At 37.6% G+C, this 27,391-nt stretch overlaps 4 protein-coding genes and 1 long non-coding RNA gene across 8 annotated transcripts; all 5 read left to right on the forward strand.

Moving 5' to 3' along the window:
• Positions 1-1,591: 1,591 nt before the first annotated feature.
• On the forward strand, positions 1,592-5,590 carry LOC113741894 (cytochrome P450 734A1). Its single transcript, XM_027269550.2, has 5 exons — positions 1,592-2,009; positions 2,755-2,978; positions 3,112-3,356; positions 3,522-3,957; positions 5,037-5,590. The coding sequence occupies exons 1-5, from the start codon at positions 1,733-1,735 to the stop codon at positions 5,460-5,462; spliced, it is 1,608 nt and encodes a 535-aa protein (XP_027125351.2). The 5' UTR covers positions 1,592-1,732; the 3' UTR covers positions 5,463-5,590.
• A 1,054-nt stretch (positions 5,591-6,644) lies between these two features.
• LOC113741464 ((6-4)DNA photolyase) lies at positions 6,645-11,904 on the forward strand. Of its 4 annotated transcripts, none has more exons than XM_027268998.2 (14): positions 6,646-7,032; positions 7,344-7,415; positions 7,552-7,632; positions 7,860-8,039; positions 8,105-8,179; positions 8,549-8,635; positions 8,721-8,819; positions 8,885-8,968; positions 9,694-9,780; positions 9,896-9,967; positions 10,043-10,156; positions 10,477-10,564; positions 10,648-10,743; positions 11,312-11,904. In XM_027268998.2, the coding sequence occupies exons 1-14, from the start codon at positions 6,670-6,672 to the stop codon at positions 11,491-11,493; spliced, it is 1,680 nt and encodes a 559-aa protein (XP_027124799.2). In that variant the 5' UTR covers positions 6,646-6,669; the 3' UTR covers positions 11,494-11,904. The 4 variants fall into 4 exon arrangements, 3 of the variants coding, with proteins under 3 accessions (XP_027124799.2, XP_027124800.2, XP_071903260.1); XM_027268999.2 differs by having other exon boundaries at positions 8,108-8,179; XR_011813425.1 differs by lacking the exon at positions 10,477-10,564 and having other exon boundaries at positions 6,645-7,032; positions 11,312-11,480.
• Positions 11,905-12,838: 934 nt separating this feature from the next.
• On the forward strand, positions 12,839-16,662 carry LOC113743024 (cytochrome c oxidase subunit 5b-1, mitochondrial-like). Its single transcript, XM_027271081.2, has 6 exons — positions 12,839-13,303; positions 13,465-13,550; positions 13,730-13,780; positions 15,501-15,567; positions 15,735-15,814; positions 16,305-16,662. Exons 1-6 carry the CDS (start codon positions 13,144-13,146, stop codon positions 16,362-16,364), a joined length of 504 nt encoding a protein of 167 aa, XP_027126882.1. The 5' UTR covers positions 12,839-13,143; the 3' UTR covers positions 16,365-16,662.
• Positions 16,663-17,648: 986 nt separating this feature from the next.
• On the forward strand, positions 17,649-18,800 carry LOC113741453 (uncharacterized). Its single transcript, XR_003460628.2, has 2 exons — positions 17,649-18,207; positions 18,324-18,800. It is a non-coding gene; the product is annotated as an uncharacterized lncRNA (long non-coding RNA).
• Positions 18,801-21,870: 3,070 nt separating this feature from the next.
• Positions 21,871-26,895, forward strand: LOC113741479 (uncharacterized). The gene is made up of 10 exons (XM_027269012.2): positions 21,871-22,098; positions 23,006-23,092; positions 23,218-23,332; positions 24,571-24,607; positions 24,712-24,781; positions 24,858-24,962; positions 25,256-25,406; positions 25,844-25,926; positions 26,315-26,408; positions 26,489-26,895. Exons 2-10 carry the CDS (start codon positions 23,062-23,064, stop codon positions 26,571-26,573), a joined length of 771 nt encoding a protein of 256 aa, XP_027124813.1. The 5' UTR covers positions 21,871-22,098; positions 23,006-23,061; the 3' UTR covers positions 26,574-26,895.
• The last annotated feature ends 496 nt before the right edge of the window (positions 26,896-27,391 follow it).

A 27,391-nucleotide genomic window follows, 5' to 3' on the forward strand; every position in this document is an offset into this window, starting at 1 on the left:
GCCCTCTCCTACACAACAGAAAACCAATACCGTATCTTCTGAATCAAGGGAAGAAGCTGGTACTGGGAACCACTATCGTATGTCATCCCGACCGTGACGTATCTATCTATTTATCTATGGAGCATAATTGTGAATTTCTAAATTAAGTTCCCACCCGGCCGGATTTAGATGATCATGTAATTGTTTGAGATGGTCTATCCATAAAGTGTGAATTGAAGTTGGTGATAGAGTGCAAAATATAGGTGCTGATCGATTTACCAAATCTCAATAACAAGTGATCGATTTTGCTAATTCAGGAGCTTTGACAATTTGCATCTTCTTTCTACTCAAATTTTTTGGGTAGGGGCCTTCACCAAAATTGCATGTGTACCATTTTCTCTCGTCTCCACAGGGGGGCCTCCCTTCTTTTGAAGGGCACCCTTTTTCAGTGCCTTCACATCCGTTAATCCTACCTAAGCAGGTTCCTCTTAGTAAGGAAGTGCATATGACTCCTGCTTTTCTTCCTGCAAATGAAATATGGTCCTGCATCTTCATCAACGTGATATCAGACTGCTGGAAATTTTTGGAAATCTAGATGGCGCAGTTCAATGTATTTGTATCATACAAATAAATTATCATCTGAATTGGTGGGGGCTAGTTAGGTTTCAAGTCATTATTCATCTTTGACACTCAACGAAAGTGATTGAAAGCAAGCACTTAGGTGGGTATAATGAGCTGGATCGATACGCCATAGTAACTTCCATTTTCTCAGTCAAGACAAACTTTCCAGTGCACCAATCGACTACATGTTACCAAGGCTATACATGCTTCTCATACATTGTTTTACTTCGGCATATATAGCAAATAAGCAAAAGCCCCACAAGAAATTGCATGGCATGGCATGCGCGGTTGATCACTGTACATCAGAACCTACTGCTGGTTGTTAATTAATTACCTGTCGTTGATGGAGATCTTATCAGCATCCAAGCTAGTCGGTGCACAAAATTTTCCTGTGCTTATGACATAGTAGGACATTGACCGCTTACCATCCTTCAACAGGTGCACAGGAAATAAATTTTGGAGTCAACTTTTGACTTTTGAGACCTAAATTCTTTCTGCCTCTTTGAATTCAAAGGACGTGTTCATACATCATGTATACATGAACTTGAAATTAGAATTCAAAATCAAAGAAAACACACTAGAAACTAATAAGTTCGTTGAAAATAGAATTCTATTATGAGATTTGGACCTATAATCTAAAATTTTAGGAAATTCTTTTTTTTTTTGTCTGTGTGTGTGTTGGGGGGGGGGGAGTATGAAGACAAATTTAGCAATAAATAAATCATAAACTGCTATATATGCCTTGTTTCTTTTATCTTTTTACCCCCCTACTTCAAAAGGTGCTCATTTTTCTTTAATTGTATGTATTTGAGATGTTTGTACAAGGTCCAGACCCCAGGGGCTAGGATTGTCCCAGTCTTGACACCTCCATTAGTTGACTATAGAGCTATGACTCATATATAGCGGCTTTTCCGCATTCCCTGGCTTGCCTCGCTTAGTTAAGCAAACTTTCCGGCAATTAATCCCTCCTCCATAACTTATTACTATATAATACACAGGCCTCCCTTTGATCTCTTTCTCTCTCTGTCTCTCTCTTTTGGTTTCGAACTCTCAAATATTTGCAGAGAGTAGAATTCAGGAAACCAACTACGTACTACTACTTAATCTGCAAAAGGAAATTCTCGTTATAACCATGGCAGAAACCTTCCACTGGTTTTGGCTTCTGCTTATCTCATATTTTCTAGCAGTATGTGTTTGCAAGGTTTTGGTTCACTACTGGTGGCTGCCAAGAAGAGTTGAGTATCAGTTTTTACAGCAAGGAATTAAAGGCCCAAAGTATCATTTCTTTCTTGGAAACCTCCAGGAGCTTGCAAGTTTGATGTCCAGGGCTTCCTCCCAAGAAATGCCTCTTTCTCACAACATACTCCCCAGGGTTCTGTCTTTCTATCATCATTGGAAGAAAATCTATGGTACTCGAGACTCGTTTCCCGTCATATTTTTCTTTCCATTTGAGGTTACTGCGGATGAGTCAAGCCATGATTTTCAGACTCTCTTCGTTTAATTCTATCCATCTTTGGTTTTCAACTAATAGAATATTGGTTTGGCTTCTGAACGTACAAGTACTAATGATTTTGTCTTCTTGAGACAAATGGTTTTCCTAAAAGTTTTTGACATCTTGTCTACGGGAGTATGATTCAAGGCCATCATTTTCCTAGTGTTTTCTCAGGGCCACATCTTTTTGTACTCGTCCAAGAGGTGGTGTCTACTTGACATGAAATCATAACGCGCGCTTCATTCATTTTTTCCTTTGTAGATGCAAAGTTAGAAACAAGCATCTAAAAGTTTCAAACTGTTGTTTTTCTTTTGGCTTCTTCTTGTTCTTCGTTTGGTTTCAGTTGAATTCTCAAACTGTTCATCTAGTAATTTTAGCAGTTACAAGAAATTTAACCCTTGAAGTGCTGTCTTCGAAAGTACATGCGTCTTCTAAACTACGGAAGGCAGAATATGTTTTATTAAGTGCCAGAATATATTTCATCAAGGCGTTTAAATTCCAGAAAACGTTCCACTAATGTGCCTAATTTCCCTTGTCCATAAAATGCCCGTTACACCAGTTCCACAGCTAGCAGAATTTGTCCGTTTCTTTTCTTTTCTCCTTCCCTTTTTCTATCAAAACTTTGAAGGGTTTAAAATAAGCTGGCTCTCTCAATATTGCAGGCGCAAGCTTTCTTGTATGGTTCGGACATACACCTCGTCTCACCATAGCTGACCCTGTCCTTATTAGAGACATTTTTGTTACAAAGTCAGAATACTTTGAGAAAAATGAACCACCTCCCCTTGTTAAGAAGCTTGAAGGTGATGGTCTATTAAGTCTCAAAGGAGAAAAATGGGCTCATCATAGAAAGATCATTACACCAGCCTTCCACATAAAAAATCTCAAGGTATATAAAATTTTTTTTTTTACGAATTTTTAACAGTTTTAATTAGTTAAAGTTGTAAGCTGCCTTTTGGTTAAGATGCATTGATCAACATCCCATTGAATGTGTCCATTTTCTCTTGCTTTGGTATGTGTAGCTGATGATGCCCATGATGGCGAATAGCATGGGGAAGATGCTGAAACAATGGTCCAAAATGTCGTCAAATGACGGCAAGGTGGAAATTGAAGTCTCAGAATGGTTCCAAAACTTGGCAGAAGATGTCATCACTCGCACAGCATTTGGAAGTAGCTATGAAGATGGAAGGGCCATTTACCAACTTCAAGCTCAGCAAATGGTTTATGCCACTGAAGCATATCAAAAAGTGTTCATTCCAGGTTATAGGTAATTTGATTAATTAAACATTTTGCTGCATATATATATATATAGCTAGTAATATGATATACAGTACTATATATATAGGTCATGCAGTTGTCGCCCTTGTCCAAACACGGTTTAACTTCAGAATCTTGCGAATTTGAACTGATTTGTTTATGATTGCTGCCACAGGTTTTTGCCCACCAAAAAGAACAGAATTTCTTGGAGACTGGACAAAGAAATTAGAAAATCCTTGATGAAACTCATCGACAAGAGGAGAAAAAATGCGATTGCCAAGGGGTTGTCAGAGGAATGTCCAAATGATTTGCTGGAACTCATGATCAAGGCCAGTTTGAAGGAAACAACAAAAAAAGTCCCAAATAATTCAACTTCGAATTCAAATACACCGTCATTAATGTCCTCGTCGTCCATCACAGTTCATGACATTGTTGAGGAATGCAAGACAGTTTTCTTCGCCGGAAAGCACACCACATCAAACTTGCTGACGTGGACGACCATTTTATTAGCTATGCATCCTAAGTGGCAGGAACTGGCACGTGAGGAGGTCTTGAGGGTGTGCGGAGCACGTGATACACATACTGAAGACGATGTTGCTACGCTTAGGACGGTAAGCTAAACCCTAAATTTTATACTATATATCTTTCCCAATGATTTTTTTGCTGAATGGACACTGGCTGGGAGAAGTCTCAGTCAGTTAGTGTTAGTTTTTCCCAAAAAAAAAAAAAAAGTGATATTTTTTCATGCAAAGAGATATTACGATAATAATAGAATCGTAAATGTAAAGAAGAATTTGTTCGGGAGTCGAATCGGTGATCTCATATTTAACTAGCTAATCATATCCTATTAGTTAAGTCAAGTCTTAAAGACGGTCCTGGTATAGTTTGATCGGTAAACTAATCAATTCATATTGAAGCATTAAATAAACATAAAAAAACAGGTGTACCTTTTCTCTTTCTCTTTGGGTAGAACATAATATTCATCCGGTAGTTAACTTCCTTGTGTGCGTCTTATGAAGGAGGAAGCCAGGCGGCAGATTTGTCCTCAAGCCAAAAAGGCCTCGGCTTGGATGAGGTGTTGGGATGTTTTTTTGGTGCCTGATGACTAGATTTATATTACTACTAGTTTGTCCTTGAACTAAAATTAGAGTGTCCAACTTTTGGGGCTTTAGAAGAGAATCGAAAAACTTTGGGTGTTTTCAGCAACTTTCCGGGCATTATTAGCTGCTTTCCGTCTTCTTCTCCGGAAAACAGAAATGCAACCCGACACTGTACTTCCCAAGGGGAGCCCAAAATCTTGCCTCTTTAATTTGGAGGTTATACTGATCCACAACCTAACGTTAACAAAATATCTTCCATCCCTTAATGTTAGTTTTCCTTCATCCTGTCACGCTTTTTAACCATTGAAACACAAGTTTTAGAGAATGAGATCAGTGAAAATCTAGATTGTCCAAGTTTTGGTTCATCGTTCATAAGAACTTGGCTATGCACGACTCTTCAGTTAGTTTTGGTTAAATTAAACAAACTCCAGTAAAACTAATCTTAACATAACATTATGGTACTTTGCAGTCAATTTGACCCTATCTCTCAAGTCTCAAGGATATGTTTATGCAAGCGCATGTTCATTATTTCTTCTTTAATTTCGTTGCTATTACAATTTTATTCACCTTAATTAATTAATTATCCGCAGCTGGGCATGATACTGAATGAATCTCTGAGATTATATCCACCAGCAGTGGCAGCAATCAGGAGGGCCAAGGTGGATGTAGAATTGGGAGACCTAAGGATCCCACAGGGCACAGAGCTCCTCATACCAATCGTGGCCGTTCATCATGATCCAGAGTTGTGGGGCAACGATGCAAATGAGTTTAACCCCGCCAGATTTGCAGGAGGGGTAGGACATGCAGCCAGACATTCAATGGCTTTCTTGCCTTTCGGATTAGGCTCCCGTAGATGCATTGGCCAGAATCTAGCCATATTGCAAGCGAAATTAGCCATTGCTATGATTTTACAACGCTTCTCTTTTGATCTATCGCCAACTTACCAGCATGCACCCACTGTTCAGATGCTTCTATATCCACAGTACGGTGCACCCATTATGTTCCAAAAATTGTAGCCGGTAGGATCTCAAAGACTTACTGTCATATAAGCCTAGATAGCTAGCCAGCTAGTTAGTATTCTCACTTGTAGTTACGACCATGAATGCGTAAATGTTATACAGGAATTATATGATCTTTTTTACAATTTTGGTTATGCCTCTAAACACTACATTCACCCTTGAACCCATTTTTTTTTTTTTTTTGGGAATTATGGGTGAACTTTTATTTGTTTGTGTAAATTATTCTAGGTACGTGTACGTGTACGTGTAGGGGTACAAGAAGATAACTTTGGAATCACTTGCATATTCTAGCTCATTGTGATCACCATTACGCTTCATTGACTTCTAGAGAGCAAATTTTTTTTTTTCAAAAGAAGAAGTGCATGCTGAAATTTTTAGGTTTAAGGAGACTCTAATCTTTATAAATGAATAAAAAAGTACTCCAAGTCATTGAAATCGAACCTAATACCTCACCATTCCAATTGTTAATATCCTTGTTTGGTCGTGCTAACACTAGATCCCTTATAAAATATCTAGCCTCTATTTGACTAGAAGCAAATTAAGAAAGTGAAGTAAAAGAAAATGAAAATTGTTTTGTGGTTTATATTTGGTTAGCAAGAAAAATTTTGAGGGAAAATGGGAAGTTAGTGATAGTTAGTGGAAGTTGTTAAAATTTTGTGTCTAACTTAACCCATTTTCCTTTGAAATCCTGCAAATTTTATAGGATGCAAAATGTAAGAAAATGCTTCAACTATCCTCCTGCTTAGTGCTTACCAAATATACATGAAATAAAAAATAACTAACTTTCCTATATTTTTCCTTGGAAACAAACGCATCCTAAATAAAATTTTAGTAAAGCTTTGGTTCTTTTGAACGAGTCAAAACAGTTTCAATGCCCGAATTAGCATTTCAAGCCCATATTGACGGAGCCATAAATTAATGAGGCCCAAATGTGTTGCTAGGCATGCGGCTTACCCAAGCATTGAACCCCCTCTAGCCCAGTAAGCTCATTGAGTTTTTGACGTGGCACCTTGTCAACCAATCCTGCTGTTTTCGACAACGTACGCCAGCGGCGCACTGTACACGTAAACAACAATGGAAGAGTAGGTGGGGCTAATGTGTGCCACAAGAACTAGCCACGTCATTGTGGCGCACATTAGCCACACCCACTCTCCCATTTTAGGCGGGAAACACGTAAGCCGTTTAAAACCACTCATAACTTCCGATGAAATTATCATCTCATCATTTCCGCTCTCTCTCTTCCTCGGGCCTGCCCATGGCTAAAATGGATCCCGGGTCAAACTCTCTTATGTGGTTCCGAAAGGGTCTTCGGATCCACGACAATCCAGCTCTCGAGTACGCTGCTAAAGATTCCAAGCATGTATACCCGGTTTTCGTGATCGACCCGCGCTATATGGAGCCCGACCCAACAGCATTCTCCCCGGGTTCAGCTCGTGCTGGTCTGAACCGGATTCGTTTCCTACTGGAAAGCCTCACTGATCTGGATAAAAGTTTAAAGAATCTCGGTTCGCGATTATTGGTGCTCAAGGGTGAACCAAGTGAAATAGTGATTCATTGCTTGAAGGAGGTAATCATTTTTTTTCTTTTGGGGTTAACTTCTCAAATGTCAAGTCGTCTGCTTTTGCTACTTATGAATTAATATTGGCATTATCAATTCAGAATTGTGGTTAGTACCTGTGGCACCGACAATGGTTTTTTTTTTTCCCCGGGACTTGAATGTTTACTGAAGTATAATGTAGGCCTAAAACTGGGTACCAGGACGAGTTTTGAGGCCCTTAGAAATGGGTAGTCAAAAAGAGCTTAAAATTTTGTCTTTAGTATAGTTATGTGATGATTCTGTAATTTCTGATGATGGTTCTGTTTCTTTGGAGGTTCAAGTGGAACATAAACAAGCTATGCTTTGAATTTGATACAGAACCATATTATCAAGCTTTAGATGATAAGATCAAGGTGAGAATTCTTCCCTGGATGAAGAATGGTCGGGACACCTCTGCTGCTTATAGCTCTTGATTCATTGAAATCTTCAGCATGTTTTAATGCTTGCAGTGCGAATATGGTAATAGATGTATAACATTTCCTTTGACAGAGCTATGCTTCTTTAGTTGGTATAGAGATATTTTCTCCAGTGAGTCATACACTCTTCAATCCTGCAGAGATCATCCAGAAGGTAATTAAGTCACTGATAAAGTTGATACAACTTTAGACAAGCTAATTCTTTTCCTCCTTTTCACCTGAGAGTATTTAACCGGATAATTTCCTTCCTATATGTATTTGTCTTGTGCATTCCTGCTGAACATACTTGTTGATACCACATTTTTCAAGAGATTTTTGTTAAAATATTTTCTGATTTCATTTCACTGTCTCTTGGTCCATCTGCTCAATTTGAAATCAAAGAATGGGGGGACACCACCTTTAAGCTATCAATCGTTTATCAAAGTTGCTGGTCAACCCTCCTGGAGTTCATCTTGCCTTTCAACTTCGCTTTCTTGTCTTCCTCCTCCTGGAAATCTTGGGAGTTGCACCATCTCTGAAGTTCCATCATTAAATGACCTTGGTTACGAGGAAAGTGAAGAGGTAGGACGTTATGAACTTCTTAAGAGGCCTTCACAGATGAACATCTTCTAAGAAATACTATTCAGCAGGATGAAAGGACTCCTATTAGAGGTGGTGAATCAGAAGCTTTGAGGCGACTGAGTGAATCAATTGCTGACAAGGTTGGCTGGCATTACCATTGTCTCAACTCTCAAATACATAGGATGGCTAGCTTCTTTTATTTATTTGGCTACCTTGCACATGAATGGAAAAATATTTTCCAATATTCCTGTGTTGACAATGTCTCCCCTCACCTGTCTTTGTCTTGCTTTATCTGGCATATTGATTGATTACGTTGAAAAGCAGTACCAGGAAAACGTTTGTTCTCCGTACGTTGTAATGTGTCCCTTTCTAACTCGAACACTATGAATACATGGTTCATCCTATTTTGTGTTTGTTGCACTATTATACTAGTAGTTCCAGCTGTCTCTGATTAAGTTTTTCTTTCTGGTACATTTCCATTTGATCATTGAACAACGCATGTTTCTTAGGACTGGGTAGCAAACTTTGAGAAACCCAAGGGGGATCCATCTGCATTTCTAAAACCAGCTACAACTGTTTTGTCACCGTACTTGAAAGTAAGTACAAAGCACTGGATTGATGTTCGGTCATTTGTCCCAAGTATTCTAATCTATTACCCTCCTCTTGCAATTTTGTTGGAAGTTCGGTTGTCTTTCACCCAGGTACTTCTACCAGTGCATTCAGGAAGTTCAGAAAAATGTTAAGAGGCACACGTCTCCACCAGTTTCCCTTCTTGGACAGGTCAGCTTACAGATGCTTCTTCAAATTTTACTCCCCTCATCTGACTGGCTCATCAACTTCTGCAGTTACTGTGGCGAGATTTTTTCTACACAGTTGCTTTTGGCACCCCCAATTTCGATAAGATGCGTGGAAATAGAATATGCAAGCAGGTAATATAACTAAATGCCCAACCTTTTTTGTCTCAGCAAAATTTGGGCGCGTAAAGTGTGGGAGCTGTGCAGCTCTGAGTTTGCTTTTGGTCGATGATTTAAATCTTAATGCCTTCAAGCTTGCTGGCAAAAATGAAGGATGGGATTGTGAATGTTGTGACTGTGTGTGTGTGTGTGTTGGGGGGGGGGGGGAGGGAGGGAGAGTCTCCCCTTAAGTATATTGACAAACATATGGTCCTTTTTTAAAAAACCACAATTTAGTCTGTACACAAATAGTTTCATGTTACATTAATATACGTGCAATCAGCTAGAAAATGCAGAAATTCAGGAATAGTTCTATGCTATAATTGATCATTTCTCTTAATTAGGGAGAGCGGCTTTAAACAATGTAATATCTAGGCTGGGAATCCAATAAATATTAGTATAGTGATCTCCAGATGAGGAAATGAATGGAGAAATTGAAGAGGGATTCAATGATCTAAAGACTAGAAGAATATTTGCATACTCTGGTGGCCAATTTTTTTAATATTAGTTAATTCAGTGATTTGATAATTGTTAAGACCTTTAAAAATTCTGAAATTCACGTTTGGTAAGTATGTTTCTCATATTCCAGAAGACTGGAAGTTGGTATTGTTAGCCTTATAACATTTGGTTAGTGCCAATTACTTTTATGCTAGGAAGGTTAGTCTTCGTGCTTACAAATGATCTTTTGATATTTGACATAGATACCATGGGATAGCAATGATGAGCTGCTAGCAGCTTGGAGAGATGCAAGGACAGGTTTTCCCTGGATTGATGCCATTATGGTTCAGGTAAAGGTTCAGATTTGGAATTCCTTGATTGTTAGAGACTCTGTTACTAGAGATTTATCCAAATTTCAGATTACACCATAGTACTATATCTAAGTCTCGTATAAAATTGCTACAGCTTCGGAAGTGGGGTTGGATGCACCATCTTGCAAGGCATTGTGTTGCTTGCTTTCTAACGCGTGGAGATCTGGTAATAGACTTCAACATTAAGTGGCAATACAGTTTACCCTTACCATTTTTTTGTCTGACATGCTTGTGCTGACAGTATGTGCATTGGGAGAAAGGCCGTGATGTCTTTGAGAGACTTCTTGTTGATTCAGATTGGGCAATAAATAATGGGAACTGGTTATGGCTGTCATGTTCATCCTTTTTCTACCAGGTATGGTTCACATTTCTCAATTTATCACTCGCATGTCATGATTGTCTTATTTGAGCTACCCAGCTGATGACCAGAAGGTTAACAAGCATTCCAAACTTGATGAGATCAAGTGATCCAAAAAAAAAAAAAGATGGGAAAATGTTCAAATAGTTGAACAAATATTGGCAGTTCAGATTTTTGAACAATTTTTCTGGATCAATAATTTGGTGAAACCACAGAGTTGCAGTCAGTATGTGTAAATGCAGACTGGGTTCTTTGTAGTTCCACAAAGTTTCTATGAACTACTACTAGTAGCATTCTAATGTAACTGTCTTTTGCAGTATAACCGCATTTATTCTCCTATCTCTTTTGGGAAAAAATATGATCCCAATGGCAATTATATTAGGCATTTTCTTCCTGTGTTAAAAGGTATGTTAAACATGAATGACTTCTTGGTTTATTTACTTGCTTTAGCCAGTCTCAGAAACTGTAAACTTCATTTCTACGTGCAGATATGCCAAAGGAGTATATTTATGAGCCCTGGTGTGCTCCTCTAAGCATCCAAACTAAAGCTAAATGCATAATTGGAAAGGATTATCCGAAACCAGGTCAGAGTCTTGCCTATATGCTTTCCCGCTTCTGTCTGACTGCCCATATCTGCCGCGGTCTGCTTTGGGACTCCAGCTACAGTTTTTTTTTTTTTTTCTCGAGCATCATTTTAATTGCTCAAATATGGAAAGCAACCAACCCATTCTTCAGAAAGGCCATGAACATATCTCAAATTTGAAGTTTCTTAGTGCTTTGCTTTAAATCCTGAGCAATTGCTTCCCTGATTCATCTTCTTCGAATCATTTTCATGGACTTTCATTTGAGAAAGTTAGAATGATCATTAATTTACGAGTTATGCAAATGTACCCAAAATGAACGGGGAACAAAGCTGGTTCCTGGAATGACTTCGTCTTCCAAATCAGTTCTGTGAAATGTTCAAGTTCTCGTACATAGCATAAAAGATACGTCTCTAGTAACATCAAACTGCTCATCATTCAAACTACTGTATTTTCTCTTTCCAATTTTCTTATGCTAGTTTGTTTAGTTACTTTCAAGCTTAGTTTTGGATTGCACCAAGTCAAAAGAATGGTATGTTCTGCATATTTTACTGGAGTTCTTGTCTTGCAGTGGTTTCCCATGATTCTGCAAGCAAGGAATGTCGAAGGAGATTAGCTGAAGCATATGAGTTAAACAAAAAACAAAATGGCACGGTGAGTGAGGAAGATCTGAAGAAGTTGAGAAGAAAACTGGAGGAAGATAAGATCCAAGAGTCCAAATCAAAAAGATTAAAACAAAAGTCGATAGGTTGAGGTCAAGATTAATTTCATGTTAGCAGGCAGGAAAATAACGCTGAAGGATTAATGATAGAGTTGTACTATGATCACCTTCATGGGAGGAAAGAAAAAGGCATCTTTTTTGTGATCCCTTGATCAGAAGCCGGATACCAATGGAAGCTGCAGTAACCATCTTCGGCAATGAATCTCGGTGGTAACATTTGATTGCTTGGGCTTTGATTTCAGCAGATAGGTTCTCTTTAATCCAAAATCTATCTGGATTCTATAAATGTCTAGTACCTTTAAATTGGAAACACGACTCTCATCAATAGTTCTCTGCAGTGGATTTAGGAATTTATGCGTATTATGCTGGCACAAACTAATGTCCTTCAATTAGCTATTATAAAGCCATTGCTGATATAGACCAACAAAAATCGGTCTGGCAAATCTTCTCTTTGTGCCTGTCCGTAACCTGTTATTTACCAGCAGGTCTAATGATCGATTCTCCTGTGTTACTTTACTGTGTATTTTTGGAGCAAGGTTCTACACGGCTTTAGGAGATTAGTCTAGTCGAAAGGTTGGAATACTCTTAAGCGAAAAAAAAAAGATCTTCTCTTTGTGATTTATTAATACATTGTTCACGGTAAGAAATCTTGTTGACGTCCTACATGATGAAATTCTTGAACTATCCTCATCCTATATTCTGAAAACCAACCAATTATTCCCGGCTTCCAGCATTGGTAGCAAAGAAGATTAGATTGCCTCTGAGATGTTCCTCATTCTCCTTCTCAATGGCATCTCTGTTTATGCGTTACTGTCAACAGAATTAATGCACTGAAAATTTCCTCCCCGGTAGACAACATGGCCAGGCCTTTCCGTCGAGCTCCAACTTCCAAAATGTAGAATGCGCCAATAACCACGATTATGGCCCTTTCAAAAAGAAAGTCCAGGTAAATACTTCCCCGAAGGACTAATATATCGTCAGAAAATTCAGGCATTAGAATTCATTAATCACGTAAAAATTTCTGGCCAATTTAGTCATTTCATTTTAGAATACAACTCATCATGAGATATAAATGTGTGATATTAACATATAAATGTAATTAAGAGTTAATAAAATATCAGTCGACCTGTATTCTGATATTTTATTGCGCTCAATGCTTGATTATAATACGCAATTTTTTCTCAAAAAAATTTTTGTGGCATCTTTCAAAATATGCAAAGTATCAAATGGTTTGAGTTTCTAGGATTATATATTGCTTTGAAGCAAAATTAGGGGAATAAAAGAAAGGAAAATAGGGAGAGAAAGGAATGATTTCTTTTTTTTTTTGCTTTTTGCCATATTTTGACTTAACAAGGTTAGTTTAGGAATTTCAGCAGAGAGAGCCTGCACACGCGCAAAAACTTGTGGCACGAGCGAGTCAAACCCCAGAGAGGGAGCAGTGCCGCAGCCTCTGGCAGGCTACCCATCCCTTCGGCCAGCGAGAGCGAGTACCGCTCTCTCCGCACTCTTGACCTGGGCTCTCTCTAAGCCCAAGCGTTTTCATTTCTCCAAATTCGCCGAAACAAAAGAGACTTTCTACGAACAAACAGTGATAAAAAAGAAGCCAAAAACCTCGTTTTACCTATCCACTGGGGCGACCTGAGATCGGACCGACAAAACCCTAGCTCAACCACTGAAGAATCATGTGGAGAAGACTAGTCTCTTTGCAGCTCAAAACTTTGTCTATTCCTCGATCGGTTCCTAAGCCCCATCGATTCACCGCCGCCGGTGCCGTCTCTTCATCTCCGGAGTCATTTCGGCCATCCGTCACCCTCTTCTCTTGCCAGTTCTCCACTGAAACTGGTATGCTTCCATCCAAGCCCTAATTTTTCAGTCGGATCTTCTATTCACCCTCTGATTACTACCAGGCATTTTCCTTCTACATTTGTGCGCGTTCATAAAGCCTTTGTTTGTGATTGAATGGAGAAAAGAGTGAAACTTGTGTTGAATTTTGTTTGGTGTAGCAAATGTGGCAACGAAAAAGACAGTTGAGGATGTAATGCCGATTGCGACTGGTCATGAGCGCGAAGAGCTTGAGGCTGAGCTTGAAGTGAGACTCTTTTTTACAATTCCTTTTATTTATTATTATTTTTTTTTTGTAGAAAGTCAGTTATTGTTGGCTTTATTATTTTAAAGGGACATATTTGAGGTTCTGAAATTCTGCTGTTGAGTGTAATTTATTGATAGGTGTCATCTATGGTTGATAGTTGTTCTATTTTTTGTGATTAGGGAAAGGATATTCTGGCAATCAACTATCCCGTTGGTCCTTTTGGTACAAAGGTCAGTCTCATGTTTTTGCTTTCAAGTAATTTTTTCAGCTTATCTCATTGTTTTTGGTTAAGCTGTAGTTGCTTATATTGCTATTGTTGTTATTCAAGGATTGAAATGCTGGGATTGGCTTCGAATTAGCTAGTCTGTACAACACTTACTGGTGGCTCTGAATTAACAAAAGAATTATTGTGGCATGGTATATGTAGGATGCCTTATTGGTCTAGGTGAATATAAAATAAATTATAACTTATTCATCTGTCAAATACATTTTTAATTATTGTTAGAAGTAAGACTCGTTTAAATTCCTTGAACCAGTGGTTCCATACCTGCTTAGCACTGTTTCCGATGTTCATTCGTATTTTTGTTGTTTGTGTTAGCACAGCATTGATTAAAAATGGCTTGACTTGATTCCATTATATTTAAGAACCAGTGAATCATCTTTAAAGAAATTTACTTGCTGTAGATGTGAGATGACCTTGAAGTGATTTTAAATAATTGAATATGTGCTTGGTAACTGTTCAAACATGGCAAAACTGTGAATAGTAGTGATATTGATGCAGATCTTGATTTATATTCAGAACTATGTATTGGAGTTCTTTTACTTAGCTATTGCTGTCTGTTCATCAATGTCAAATGTGGTGGGTTTTCGGCTGAAGGGGTGTTCATTTAAACTTTAACAAAAGGTATGAATGTAGTAAATTTTGGTCTGCAATCCTACATTGCATCCTTATACATTACATTGTGGTCTGATGCCATGTCTCCCATGATTAGAAGCTCATTGTCCTTGATCTATTCTGAGACCCTTGGAACTTTATTGCAATTGTCTTTAAGAGTTCCACAGCTTTCAAACTGCAAATCTAGTGGAATTGAAGTTGCTGCTTGGGTAATAGAAATTTCCTTAATTCCAAGAGTAGCATTGCAATCATGTGATGGAAATGAAGTTGCATGGGTAAATGTGACCATCTAGCTTATACCAAATAGTTAGGATAATGACTTGTTAATTTGGTTTATGTAGTTTGCCGGAGTTACGTTCTACATATTTGCTTATAATCTTTGATGAAGATTAGGTACTGTTATTGGGTTAATGTGAGTGAGTGGACCTAATCTACCCAGTTAACACTGATTATGATTAGAGAAATCTGTGTTTTAATAACTTGTTCTTTCCTTTTCATGTCATATGTAATGAATGAATGAGAGGCCCTCACAAAAGCTGTCCCAATTGATGGGATATGCAAGGAAGGTTGGGGTTAGGGGGACTATGCAAGGAGACAGTTGTTCTGAGCAGTTAAGCCAGAAAGAGGGGAAGAAAGAAAGGGGCTATCATAATTATATGCATTTCAAGCTTGATGAAGAGGGAAAGAAAGTTTTACTTAATTTTACATTGAAATTTATTAAGCCTAAGGAAATGGAAGGGTAGGCTGAGGGACTTAGGAGCTTTCACTTGTCTTTCACATTCAGTTATCCTCAGTTTAGTTGAAGCAGCTTTCACTTGTCTTTCACATTCAGTTATCCTCAATTTAGTTGAAGCGTATTTGATACTTAGTTTTGGGTTTTAGTTGAAAATCCATTATCCAATTCTGAAGTATAATCTTTAATAGTGTTCATTGGCTGTTCAATTTAGAATCTGTCTTTGATGAATTCATTTGTGTAGCACTTGATTGTGTTCTATTTGTTTTGATGCTTGGAACTGTCAATATTGATGCAATTTTTGTGCCTTGCTCGCTTGCAGGAAGCACCTGCAGTCATTCAATCTGTCTATAACAAAAGAATTGTTGGATGCCCAGGAGGTGAAGGCGGTAAGTCCTTGTAACTTACCTCCTTTTTCAGTTTATGATGAACCAGTAATAGTCGATTCTCAAAATGGAAAGTCACGGAAAAGGAAGAATTTAAGTGAATTTTAATGCAGTTTCTCTAAGTTGTAATGTTCACTTCTGCATAATTTTATTGTCTTCTCCTTTAACAGAAGATGAGCACGACGTTGTATGGTTCTGGCTTGAGAAGGATAAGCCGCATGAGTGCCCAGTGTGCTCACAATATTTTGTGGTGAGTAGCATGATAAATCTGGAATTGAGAATTTTAATATTGATTATATTTTGAAGCAGATACGTGTGAAGATGTATGCTGACATGCAAATTTGAGTGCTTCTTTTGTCCACTTATTTGCATTGATAAAGACAGAGTAAAAGAAATTATTTGTTGTGGTTAGAATTAGTCAACTTGATGGGATCAGTTTTGATTTTTATGGTTAAGGAAATTAAGTAGCTTCTTGTTTCTCAAATTTTCCAAGGTCAACTCTAAAGGAACGATTGAGTAATTTGCCCATCCTTTTGTCTGATACATTTATATGACCAATATAAAATTTTGTTGATGGTATGTCCAGGCCTTAGTTGCTATGATTAGCTTCATCATGTGAAGACCGACATGTAAATGTAATGGATGGGATTACAAATGGGATTTTATTGGCTCCACAAGGACATGACTCCATGGCTTAGTTATTGTGGTTAATTTGTTAAAAATATTTTTCTTGTACACAGTTAGAAGTAGTTGGTCACGGAGGAGATCCTGAAGGGCATTCTGATGATGAGCATCACTAGTCGGATTCTGCAATGAGCCGGCAAAAGAGATGATGAGAGGATCTAGCAAATTCAGCAGGATGTGAAAGCTTTGTGTTTTGTTCACTTCTGAAAAGTATGTTCTTCTGAAGGTTGCTTTGGCAACAATTGAGTCTGACAAATTTTTCTTTATACACTTTTTTGGTATTTTAAGCATGGGCTGGTCATCCATGGGAATTACGGACTCTTTGACTTTTTTTTAGTGCAAGTCAAATAATCAATGGCTACAATTGGTTCATTTGTAATTGACATTGGTACTTTATGAGACGATCCATTGAAATTGAGGTGTCATTAAATGGGAAAAAAAATAAAAGAGGAAAGGATGCAATCAAATCCACCTCCGAATTAAACCTTTCCCCAAAATCAGAAAGGACAAAGGAAAGGTTAAATGTGGAAAGAAAATGGGCCAATCGCAGACCTACTTTTGCAAGCCTAGGGAGTTGGACAAATCCTGATGCATTGCGGCTTAATGCTTATGTATGACCTTGGGAATTGTTCATGTTTTGATGCATGGCGGCCTAATGCTTTTAATAACCCGTTTGGATTGTATGTTTTCTGGATAAGTTTTTTGATACATGTTTCTCTATGATTATGATCTTTTAATATCACGCACTAGTCTCTGCAATATAGCGTTATACCTCAATCTTTTCCCACAAAAACTCCTGAAATACGCAATCCAAATGGCTACCGTCTTATTTAGTCATCTTATAAGCTTTCTGACTCAGACTCTGGTAGAAATTCAACAGTGTCGGAGCTACTAGGAAAACAAAGGTGGGGTGCGGCTAGGCCTGTCAATAGGTCGGGTCTAGATCCGGATCCGAACCGGATCTGTGAAATTATTGCGGGTATGGGTAGAGATTTAATTTCGTTTCCCGTATCCGGATCCGGATCCGTTTTGTCAAACAAAAAACGGGTCGGATACGGAATATAGTATTCCGACCCGTATTAGATCCGGATCCCGATATAAATGAATTAATAATTTTAAAAATATATATTTATCAATATAATTTGATTAGGGTGATGTATTTGAGTAAAGTCAATTTGATTTCTTTTCTTATTTGGTTTTTTCTTTGCATTAGTTAGAAATTAGTTTACAAATATATTTTTTCCTCATTTTTATTAGAAATTATAAATTTTGCTAAATTTGTTCGGGTAGACCCGACCCGGATCCGGAACATAGAATAAAAGACCCGTCGGATAAACGGGTCGGATCCGGGTCGATATAGTAATTTGGTCCGAGTCCGGAATAATGAATTCTGGCCCGGATCCGGCCCGTTGACAGCCCTAGGTGCGGCTGGGGAGAGATTGGAGCAAAGACGACGCAGCCGACCACTCAGGATTACGTGGAAAGGTTTTGCGTTTGCAAATTGCCTTTTGGGTTACGTGAGAAGGTTTTTTTGTATTTGCGAATTGCCTTTTGTGTATTAGCACGGAAAGCTTTTGAAAAGGCAACTTAGGCGGGTGATTTTGGAGAAATGAGAATCGAGGTGGAATTGGTTCGACAAATCCGTTCCGTGCCAAATGCCACAGAAGAAGAAGAAATAGCAAGACATCGCCACCGCATTTCCTTCTAGATGAATCACCTCACTTTATGGTTCTCCCGTCTTAATCAATGCGTATAATTCCTAATTCCCTTTGCTTTGGTGTTTAGAGTCTTTGGACAGTGACTCCAATGCTTTCGGTGGTTCTTCTGCATTTTGGTCTACAAGAAGCGACCCAGTTTCAAGACCCCATTGGGAAATAATTACAGCAGTTTTGAGCTCCCCAAAGGCAAAACTGTGCCTGATGACCGGATGGTGGACTCAATCAGTCACCCTCGGAGTAGGTAACTTCGTCCTTTCCTACAACCTTCTCCTTCTTCTTCCTTTTTTTTTTAATTTATATTTAAATATATATTGGACGTTTTTCACACATAAAGTTAATTTTACTACTGATCTCTAGGAATTAATGACTAGCCATACCAATCGTTCGTCCATCCGTTGGCAGCAGAATCATGCACGCTCCGTTGCAGTGGGTCTATTACGGCGTAGTAGGAAATTTCTGAATCTGTGTAATTACTGTTGAAAGGAATTACCTGTGGTAGCAATTGCTTTTCGGATAAACCTGTGAAATTACCTTATATTCTGTGTATTTATTATTTACTGTTGAAAGGAAATTTCTGATGTTATTTGGACGATAGGCCTTAGACTAGACACGGTTGCAGCCGAGCACGGCGCCTTTTATAGGCCAACACAAAGCATCCTACCAGCTCCAGGACCCGCGGGTTCAGAGGCTAAGGAATCTCCAAAGAACGGAGCTAGGGCTAGAAATTTCATTAGGATGTGATAGAGAATGAAGCCTGTCCGTCCATTTATATATTCGAACAAAAATACGTTGTCCCAGAAAAGCTACATGTGAATGAGTAGATCTTTTATTCCACGTTTCTCCTCCATCAATTTACTGCATGATCAACATCGTCGCATGAGAACACTTGAAAATGATAGCAATCCTTAGAAATAGATCCGTTTTGTAATATATTCATTTTCCAAATTCAAAAACAATTTGGATTATCATATACAGGTTAATTTGGATTTTTTTTTTTCGTTCGGCTCTTTTTGATTCATTCTTTCATACATGTACTCGGCTACGGGTTAGTTCTCAAGTCATGGTAGAGGCCCAAATGCAGCCTGGATTTAGGTAAGGTTATTTTTTCGGATTCTAGTTAGTCTTTTCTTTTCACTTAAAATTCTGATACTAATGACGCGTCTGATAAAATTAAAGTTTGAAATCTGAAATTTGAACCTGTTAAGTTACAGAATTGTTAAATATTAAAATCCTAATATTTGAGCATGTTTTGTATTAAGTGATACGTAAACAGTTTATCATTTATTGTTTTGAATAAGTTTTGCTTAAACAATTCAGAACCATTCAATTGATTAAAACTTTTTGTTTTTGGTCATCAAACATGTTTAAACATATTAAGGTTTGAACTCAATAAATTTAAGTGCTGATTGCATTATCAAATAGGGCCTAAGACAAGGAACTTCTAGAGTAATACTCGACTGCATAGATGAGAGAATAAAGGTGCAGATATAACCAATTTAGGGCTTATTTGGATAGAAGATTATTTGAAGAAAGTCTAGAGGAATTTAGGGTTTATTTTGGGAGAACATCTTTAGAATGATATTGCAGTACTTTTTTGTGATGTGATGCATGTAAAATAAAAAGATAGTTGTTTCGATTGTTAGCCTTTTTGTTTTTTTTTAACCTTCAGAAAACTTTTTGGTTGCTAACTAATGGTAAATCTCATTAGCCAAGGGGGTGAGCTCCAGTTGTAAAATTTCTTTCTTAATGAGTAAGTGTATACACTCAATTTCAAAATTTACCGTCTCATTTCAAATTGCAATGCGTAAATTACAGCGAGTGTTTGAAATGTGAAGGTCAATTGGATGAGTAAATTTGAAGTCATCAACGTGACAACATTCGTGTGGTACGTAAGCTCCAATAAATATTGCAGATATCTCTACTCATAAAGCTAATAATTAACTCATAGTGGCGGTGAAGATTAAAATAGAATCAGGAAAAAGGCAGCTATCATTTACAAGTTGAAAGCAATCCTTCATTATTTAGGGATCGCGTATATATCTCTTGTGCAAAATTTCCCAATTTGAATCATTGACAGGTACTATCTGGACAAAATAAAGTTAGTGCCAGCAGCACAAATGTTGTCGAGAGCTAAAATAAACACTAAACTTTGAGAATGAACAGCCGTGGATTCTTCTTTTTGCTCTACTTCTACATGGGGGTGTTCTTTTTTTTTTTTTTTTTTTTTGGGGGGGGGGTTGGGAGGAAAGTGGAGTTGACATGCTAATTGCTAAAGATACGAGTGAAAAATATCTCCCCAAAAAGGAGGGAAAATGGAATACACGAACATCATCAGATGCTCTTTTGCAGATTGGTCCAATCATGATGCTACACGTTACCAATAATTTCTGAATTCAGGTCAACTAGTTAATGATGATGTCAAAAGAAAACTTTGCAAGTTAGTGATGGGGTTGTGATTCTATCTATCATCCTTAGAGATCTACATACAGACTTTGCAACCAAAAAATAATTGCTTAGTGCTAAGCATCGAGGATTGTGCATTTCTGTAATTTATTAGTAGGTTATTCAAAACATTTCTCAAGAAGGAAGGGATCAAATAATAAATAGAAGGGAACCACTGCCCGTGGCCACTAAAAAGGGCATTAAATCCCTTTTTGAATTGGAGGTCGAAAGGTTCGAATTCTATCTGTAGTGAAAAAATTTAACCCCATCTGCTCTAAAAAAATTTAGAAGAGGCGTAAGAGCACCCCGTTGAACTAGTCGAGTTTGTACACCTTTGTTAGTCTTTTATATAGTTTCTTTAGACTTTTTCTTCTTGTAGAATAAGATAGGTTAGATTATAAAAATATTATTCTTACCATAAAAATAAAAAATAATAATAATAAATAAAAGGGGAAAAGGGATTTGCCGCCCTTCTCCCGATGGGAAATTTAAAAAAAAAAAAAAAAAGAAATTGGAGACTTTAGGCCTTTTACCTTCTAAGAGTTGTGCAATGACGTCCCATGGGCCCAAGTCACTGAAAAATGTGGGCCAACGTGTGCCACGAGATCCATTCTCCACGGACCACCCCCTGAGCAGGCATTGGTGTGCCATTACAAAGTTGAAAAATAGCCGACAAGAAAACAAACGGAGCTAGGCCTATATACTACAATCAGAAATTGGAAAATATTCAATTTCTTAAGATGGAAAAAAGTGAAAATAACGATAAGAGAAGCCAAAGCTGAGCACATATCAATTCTTTAACCAGTAAGATGGCGAGATACCAATATGTCTAATCAGGGCTATATCACCCTTTTTTTTCCTTTCCATTTTATTGAAACATAGTTAGTATGAAATAGTTGGGACTTTAATTACACGTTGTCATCAAACACTCATTGGAGTTGTAAAATGTAAGTGTTCATTTCCTTAAAATGATTATATATAATCATCATTAAAAACACACACACATTTCCTACAGTACACATTTAGCCTAAAGAAAGTAATGCTCCATCATCATTTGTACAGTTGAGAGCTGTATCTCCTTCATCACCCCCATGCAAAAAAGAAAATTAAGAGTAGTTTTTCACCAATTATTTTTGCATTTATATATCATTAAAATAGTGGGATGCCCAATTTGTAGAAAGCATGGACAGCTCAGATGCTATTTCATATTTTCTTTCTTTGTAATCTCTTCTTATTGCATAGAGATGTCAGTTCATTAATGATGTTTTTTTCCAATCCATTAGTCGCATTTATGACATCCTTTATCAACAAGTTCAGAAGGAAAAAAAAAAATCAAACTGATGAGGTCAAAAGCACCAAAATGACAGAGGTGAAAATTTAAAAGAAGGCACAGAGCCGAGAAAGAGAGAGAGAGAGAGAGAGTTCGGTGGGATGTACTCAGGCTGTGATAGTCTTTGAATTCATCATGAATTGTAGTAATAAACCTACAAAAAAAATTACAAAACCAACGAAACAATGAATGAATGCAAAGACTTTGAGGAAACTTGAACATTACCAAAGTGCAAGTGGCAAGCAGCAAAGCAAAGCTAAGAGATACAAAAACAAGAAAGAAAAGAAAAGTGCAGATGGGATGATAAAAAGTTCATATGCTTTTTCCGATGTTGTCCCTTCCACCACCCAAGAACTCCAGGTACTTAATTACGTACTAATTAGTAATACTGCTCATCCCGAATGCGAATCTTTCACACTCTCTTTCTATATCTACATATATATATATATGTGTGTGTGTGTAGTGTCCAGGAATTTTGATTAATCATCAATCTTTTCAGTAAGTATTATCAGCGTGTGTATAATATATATGCATGGCTAGAAATTAATGGTATGAGGTAGCTAGCTACTAGCTAGTGATGAGAGTCTTTTTCGAAATGGTTGATTATTCTTCTTCCCATTATTATTGTCCAGATTTGTGCTATACCACAATGATGTTAGATTGGACAGTTGAACTTCACTTTGAAGATAATGGGTATCCATCAATCATCAGAAATAAAGAAAAAAGAAGAAATGCATAAACAAATGATTGCGAGAAAAGATATTTTCTTTTTACCAAATTGGATTATTCTCTTTCTTGTTTTCAGCAATATTCTTGAGTTGTAGATGTGGGTTTACTTTATTTATGGAGAATAGCCACTGCCCACAAGCATAGATTCTCTTCTTTGTGCTGTAGTAAATCTAGAGCCCTCCATTTCCAAGCTGGGGGTTTCGCTCTCTCATGGGAATGGAATGGTTGGATGAATGTGCTCTGTATTTCCCCTTCCTGCTTTGATTCCCTTTTCCCCTCTGCTGATGAAAAGATTGCCTGCTTTTGTCCTTGTCTTTACCTCTCCTTTTCATAGATGATGCTCTTTCTATCTTTTTGAGTTTCTAGGCGGTTTTAGGCACAATGCGTAGCTGTTTCTCACATACTGTGTTGCATATTCACATGTTTTATTCCGTCTTCAACCTGCTCTTAGAGTTTTGGGTATAAATACCTCGATATCATTTTGTGTTTCTCCTCATAGCACCACCGACCGTCCTGAGTTTATCACTAATTCTTACAGTAGTAAGTGGCCTTGAATACTGGAGGGTGCATTAATTCCATTTCTGGCAGCCAGACATGAGTTACACAAATTCTTCAATGGGTTCTGGTTAGTACCAACATTTCTTTCTCCCGCAAGTATTTTCTTGTTTTGCACTATTCATCAATGGCGCTTGCCTGCATTTCACTGTAATGCTCGTTCCATTCCACCCCTAACCTGGATAAAATTTCCAGGAAGTAGAGGAGCAAGGAGAACATTTGACTTTGGGAGGACATATGTGGTTAGGCCTAAAGGCAAGCACCAGGCTACAATTGTTTGGCTGCATGGCCTGGGTGATAATGGCTCCAGGTAACGTTGATTTAGACATCAGGAACTCACTCTCTTAGTACATGGTTGTCTGCATCCTTCTCCTGTCTTGCTTGAAATCAAATGGTCCGGGAGCTACTGTTGGGAACATTCGAGGAGACATCATTCTACAGATTTTAAAATTTCTTGTGATCAATAATTGTCTCAGTTTTGTTCTATAGAAATTGCAAGCATCAACGCATTATCATCGGGGTGGTGCACTTCATTGATCAACTATTTGCTCTGTTTTAAACCCTATATGATGCTCCTTAGGATCTACAAGTACTATCTAATTTGGTTCTGCAGTAAACGCATTTCATTTTCAAGCTGGAATTTCGTACTCTGAAGCCAAGGATAGACTATTGTTTTCTGGACTAGTGTGAATTTTTGACTTAGTGTGCAATAACAGCTTCCATTTCCTTTTCTCCTTTATTACTAGGAAAATGCTGGAACTTCCTTAGAGAAAAGAAAAGAAGGAAAGCAACTTAAAGAATGTTAATTTGTTGACAGATTATATGTCTGTTCATCTGAAGTTTAATTACTTTTCTTTCTGAGCCGGCTAACTTTTTCTGGAGATTCTTTCACTAATTGCGGAAAGCAACTGCGGCTTGAGCTTTAACGTTTGTCCTACTTATCTGATTGAGTTGATAGGGGAAAGTGGCGCTGCCATAGAATAATGGAACCACTTTACCTCTTTTGGTTTAAATTTTTTTGTCTTGTTTTATCCCGAGCTTTCCTTGAAGATTTTGAAAGCACGACGTGCCAAAAGAGGAATTATTGTTCAGGATATCCATACATATTTGGGACCACTTGTTCACTTACTTGTTATCTTGTCAATTAGCAAATAGAGGAACCATTGTTCAGGATATTCAAACACATTATGCCGAAAGATGTGCAGAATTCTGAAGTTTAACAGATAGTCCGCATTATTTGTCTGCATATTCTGAACAGGAGTGCTTTCCGGTGGCTTCTCCATGAGCATTTCATGGTCTTTATATTAACTATTTGGCATCTGAAGAGTTGAATTCCAGTTGCTCCTTATATCCTGAATGGATGGTTCGTTCTGGGACTGTATTAGATGCATTGTATCCATTGATACACCATTTCATGAGTGTTACACATGATTAATTAAAAGTTCAAGCATCACAGAAATATCTAACCACCTTCACCTTTGGATCAATAAAATTTATAAAGTGCAAGGAAGGAGTAAAAATCCTCTAAATGTCTCTCTTTTTCTGCAGTTGGTCGCAGCTCCTGGAAAGCCTTCCACTGCCAAATGTAAGAGTTTGTGCCTGCCCCATCTAAAGTATTTCCAGCTTTGAAACTAATATTTGATCTTTTGTAACTGCTTTTGGTACTGAAAGGGTAAGCACATTTTGCAGATTAAGTGGATATGTCCAACTGCTCCCACTCGTCCTGTGGCTATACTTGGCGGATTTCCTTGTACTGCTTGTAAGGCTATATCAGAAAACTTCAATACAATGATCTTACTAAACTACTATTTACATGAACTTTGGTCTTTTACCAGGGTTTGATGTTGGAGAGCTTTCAGAAGATGGTCCTGATGATTTGGAAGGCTTGGATGCTTCAGCAGCACATATTGCAAATCTTCTATCTACAGAGCCTGCTGATGGTAAGTCCTGCATATGCCTACATCACTCAGTATGCATTACCTTCAGTGAATTGTACAACTTTAAATTTGATATATTTCATATGAAAAAAATAATAATAAGAAAAAAAGCATACAGATCTTATTACACTTTACAGCTCCTGCATCTAGATAAAAACTTTGACTAAACTAGGCTCCATTTCTTTCATTTCTTATCTAAGCTATATTATCATATGATGTCAAAATAAGTTTCTCAGGCAGTCTTTAAAGAAATTGATACAGATATTCTGACTTTCGATGTACAATTGGTGGAACAGTTAAACTTGGAATTGGAGGCTTCAGCATGGGCGCTGCCACTGCTCTCTATTCAGCAACTTGCTTTGCCCATGGAAAATATGGAAATGGAAACCCTTACCCTGTCTACTTGAGAGCTATTGTTGGTCTAAGTGGATGGCTTCCTGGTTCTAGGTATGACAGCAATTTATTAGCTTCTCATGTAAAATTTTGTCACCAACAAGTCCTTTTATCTACCATTTGTAGTGCATAATAAACAGAACTGGAAAAATGTGTCAAATTTTACATCAAGAAGAAGATTACTTGAACCTCAATTTATGCAAAACGATAGTAGGGAAAACACGTAAATACTATTTGTTGTAAGATGGCAGTTACTTTAATTGATGCTCAATAAATTTCAAATTATCATTGTCAATAGAAGCTGATTTTTGCGACAAGAACCAGTTTGGAGAAACAAATTTTTAGCTTGTGAGAATGCTTTGTGCTTAGATGTTTGTCGTTTAGTTTTCCTTTCGTGCAACTTTGTGCTATAAAGATTGAACGGTGTTCCTACGCTACAGCGCTCTTCTACAGAACCCCTTACTCATTAGTTAACACCTGATATTGTGCAGGAACATGAGGAACAAGATTGAAGGATCACATGAGGCTGCAAGACGTGCTGCATCCTTGCCCATCATGCTATGTCATGGAATGTGTATGTACTTGATAGAGCACCCTGCATTGAAATTCTATAACTTTCTATTCAGAGCTCCTATCCAATTTGTAGTCATATTACATGGGGGAACTTGGGTAATTTTTACTTAGATCAATCCAAAAGTAGAAGAAAGACTTTCTTATGTCACTAAAGAAGCAGCATGTGGCTAATGTAAGGAGGATTCCCGTAACAATTGAGTGTTATAAATTTCTGCTATTGGCAGGGCATTTGGTCATATTTGACTCGTTTAGGCTTCCCTCGAGAACTTACAAAATGAGCCTCTGAATATATGCACACAAGCACTTCAAAACTCGTAAGGTCAAATGGTTGGATTATAAAAGCATGCGAACTATAAAATGCTTGTCTTTTTGTTATCTATTGCTTGCAGGTGATGAAGTTGTCCCTTATAAACATGGAGAAAAGTCCTCCCAAATCCTGAGCTCAGCCGGATTTCGATGCCTTACATTCAAAAGCTATGACGGGTATCTGATCTTTCATCAGAAAGCTAAACGTACAATTGTCTAGCTTGAACCATATGCTGAATGTTTACCTCATTCTGCAGGCTTGGCCACTACACTGTGCCAAAGGAAATGGACGAGGTTTGCCACTGGTTAAACGCAAGACTGGGATTAGAGGGTTCACGATAATAACTGCTCGCCAGCCATCTTATTTCTTGATCACCGTTGCCAAGGGAAATGGGGCGAATCAATAACAAAGGAAGAGCTTACACTTGCAGATGCGGGAAATAGTAGGTAGACATATAAGGGCGTTGCAGAGTGGAAAGTTTAAATCCTAGGAATTAATCATGCTTTTGGTTTCTTTTTTTTTTTCTTGTGAAATAAAGTTTTGGGGACTTGTTTCGTTTCGTTTCACTGCTAGCTAAGTTTTAAGTATGCTCTCATTACAGTATGTTGTAATCTACCTGAACGACTTTTAAGCAGATCTTGAACCTACATCCTTTTTAACAAAGTGTTGACTAGATTGAAGCAAAGATAGTTTCTCTTTTCTTCTTGTAAGATGGTCCTGTGACTAGAAAGTTGGAAATCTACATCTATTTCAACGTCTTCAATCCCACGATGAAGAATGTTGTATGCAGAAAAATTAAAAAGGCCACCACTTATGATGTTCACAAAGCTTTTTTCACTCTCAAAATTGAAGCAATTTATTAGTACCAGTGTTAAGGACACACCCAATGTGTGTGTAGTTTAGAAATAATTATATTGATTTTTATGAATATATTCATTTTGTTTTTACAAAAATAAATTTTATATAAATTCTTCTTGAAAAAAATTACAATTTATTAGTAATTTTTTCTTTAATACAGTTATAGTTAATTCGACAATTACTACATCTAAGAGAGTTATTGGGAGATTATATTAGCAAATATGATTAGGTGGTTAGGATAAAAATTAATTTTTTTTAAGTGCAAAATTGAAAGTTCAAAAATTGACCCAAAATGTTTAAC

Source organism: Coffea arabica, chromosome 4e (assembly GCF_036785885.1).
Source record: "Coffea arabica cultivar ET-39 chromosome 4e, Coffea Arabica ET-39 HiFi, whole genome shotgun sequence".
Lineage (NCBI taxonomy): Eukaryota > Viridiplantae > Streptophyta > Magnoliopsida > Gentianales > Rubiaceae > Coffea > Coffea arabica.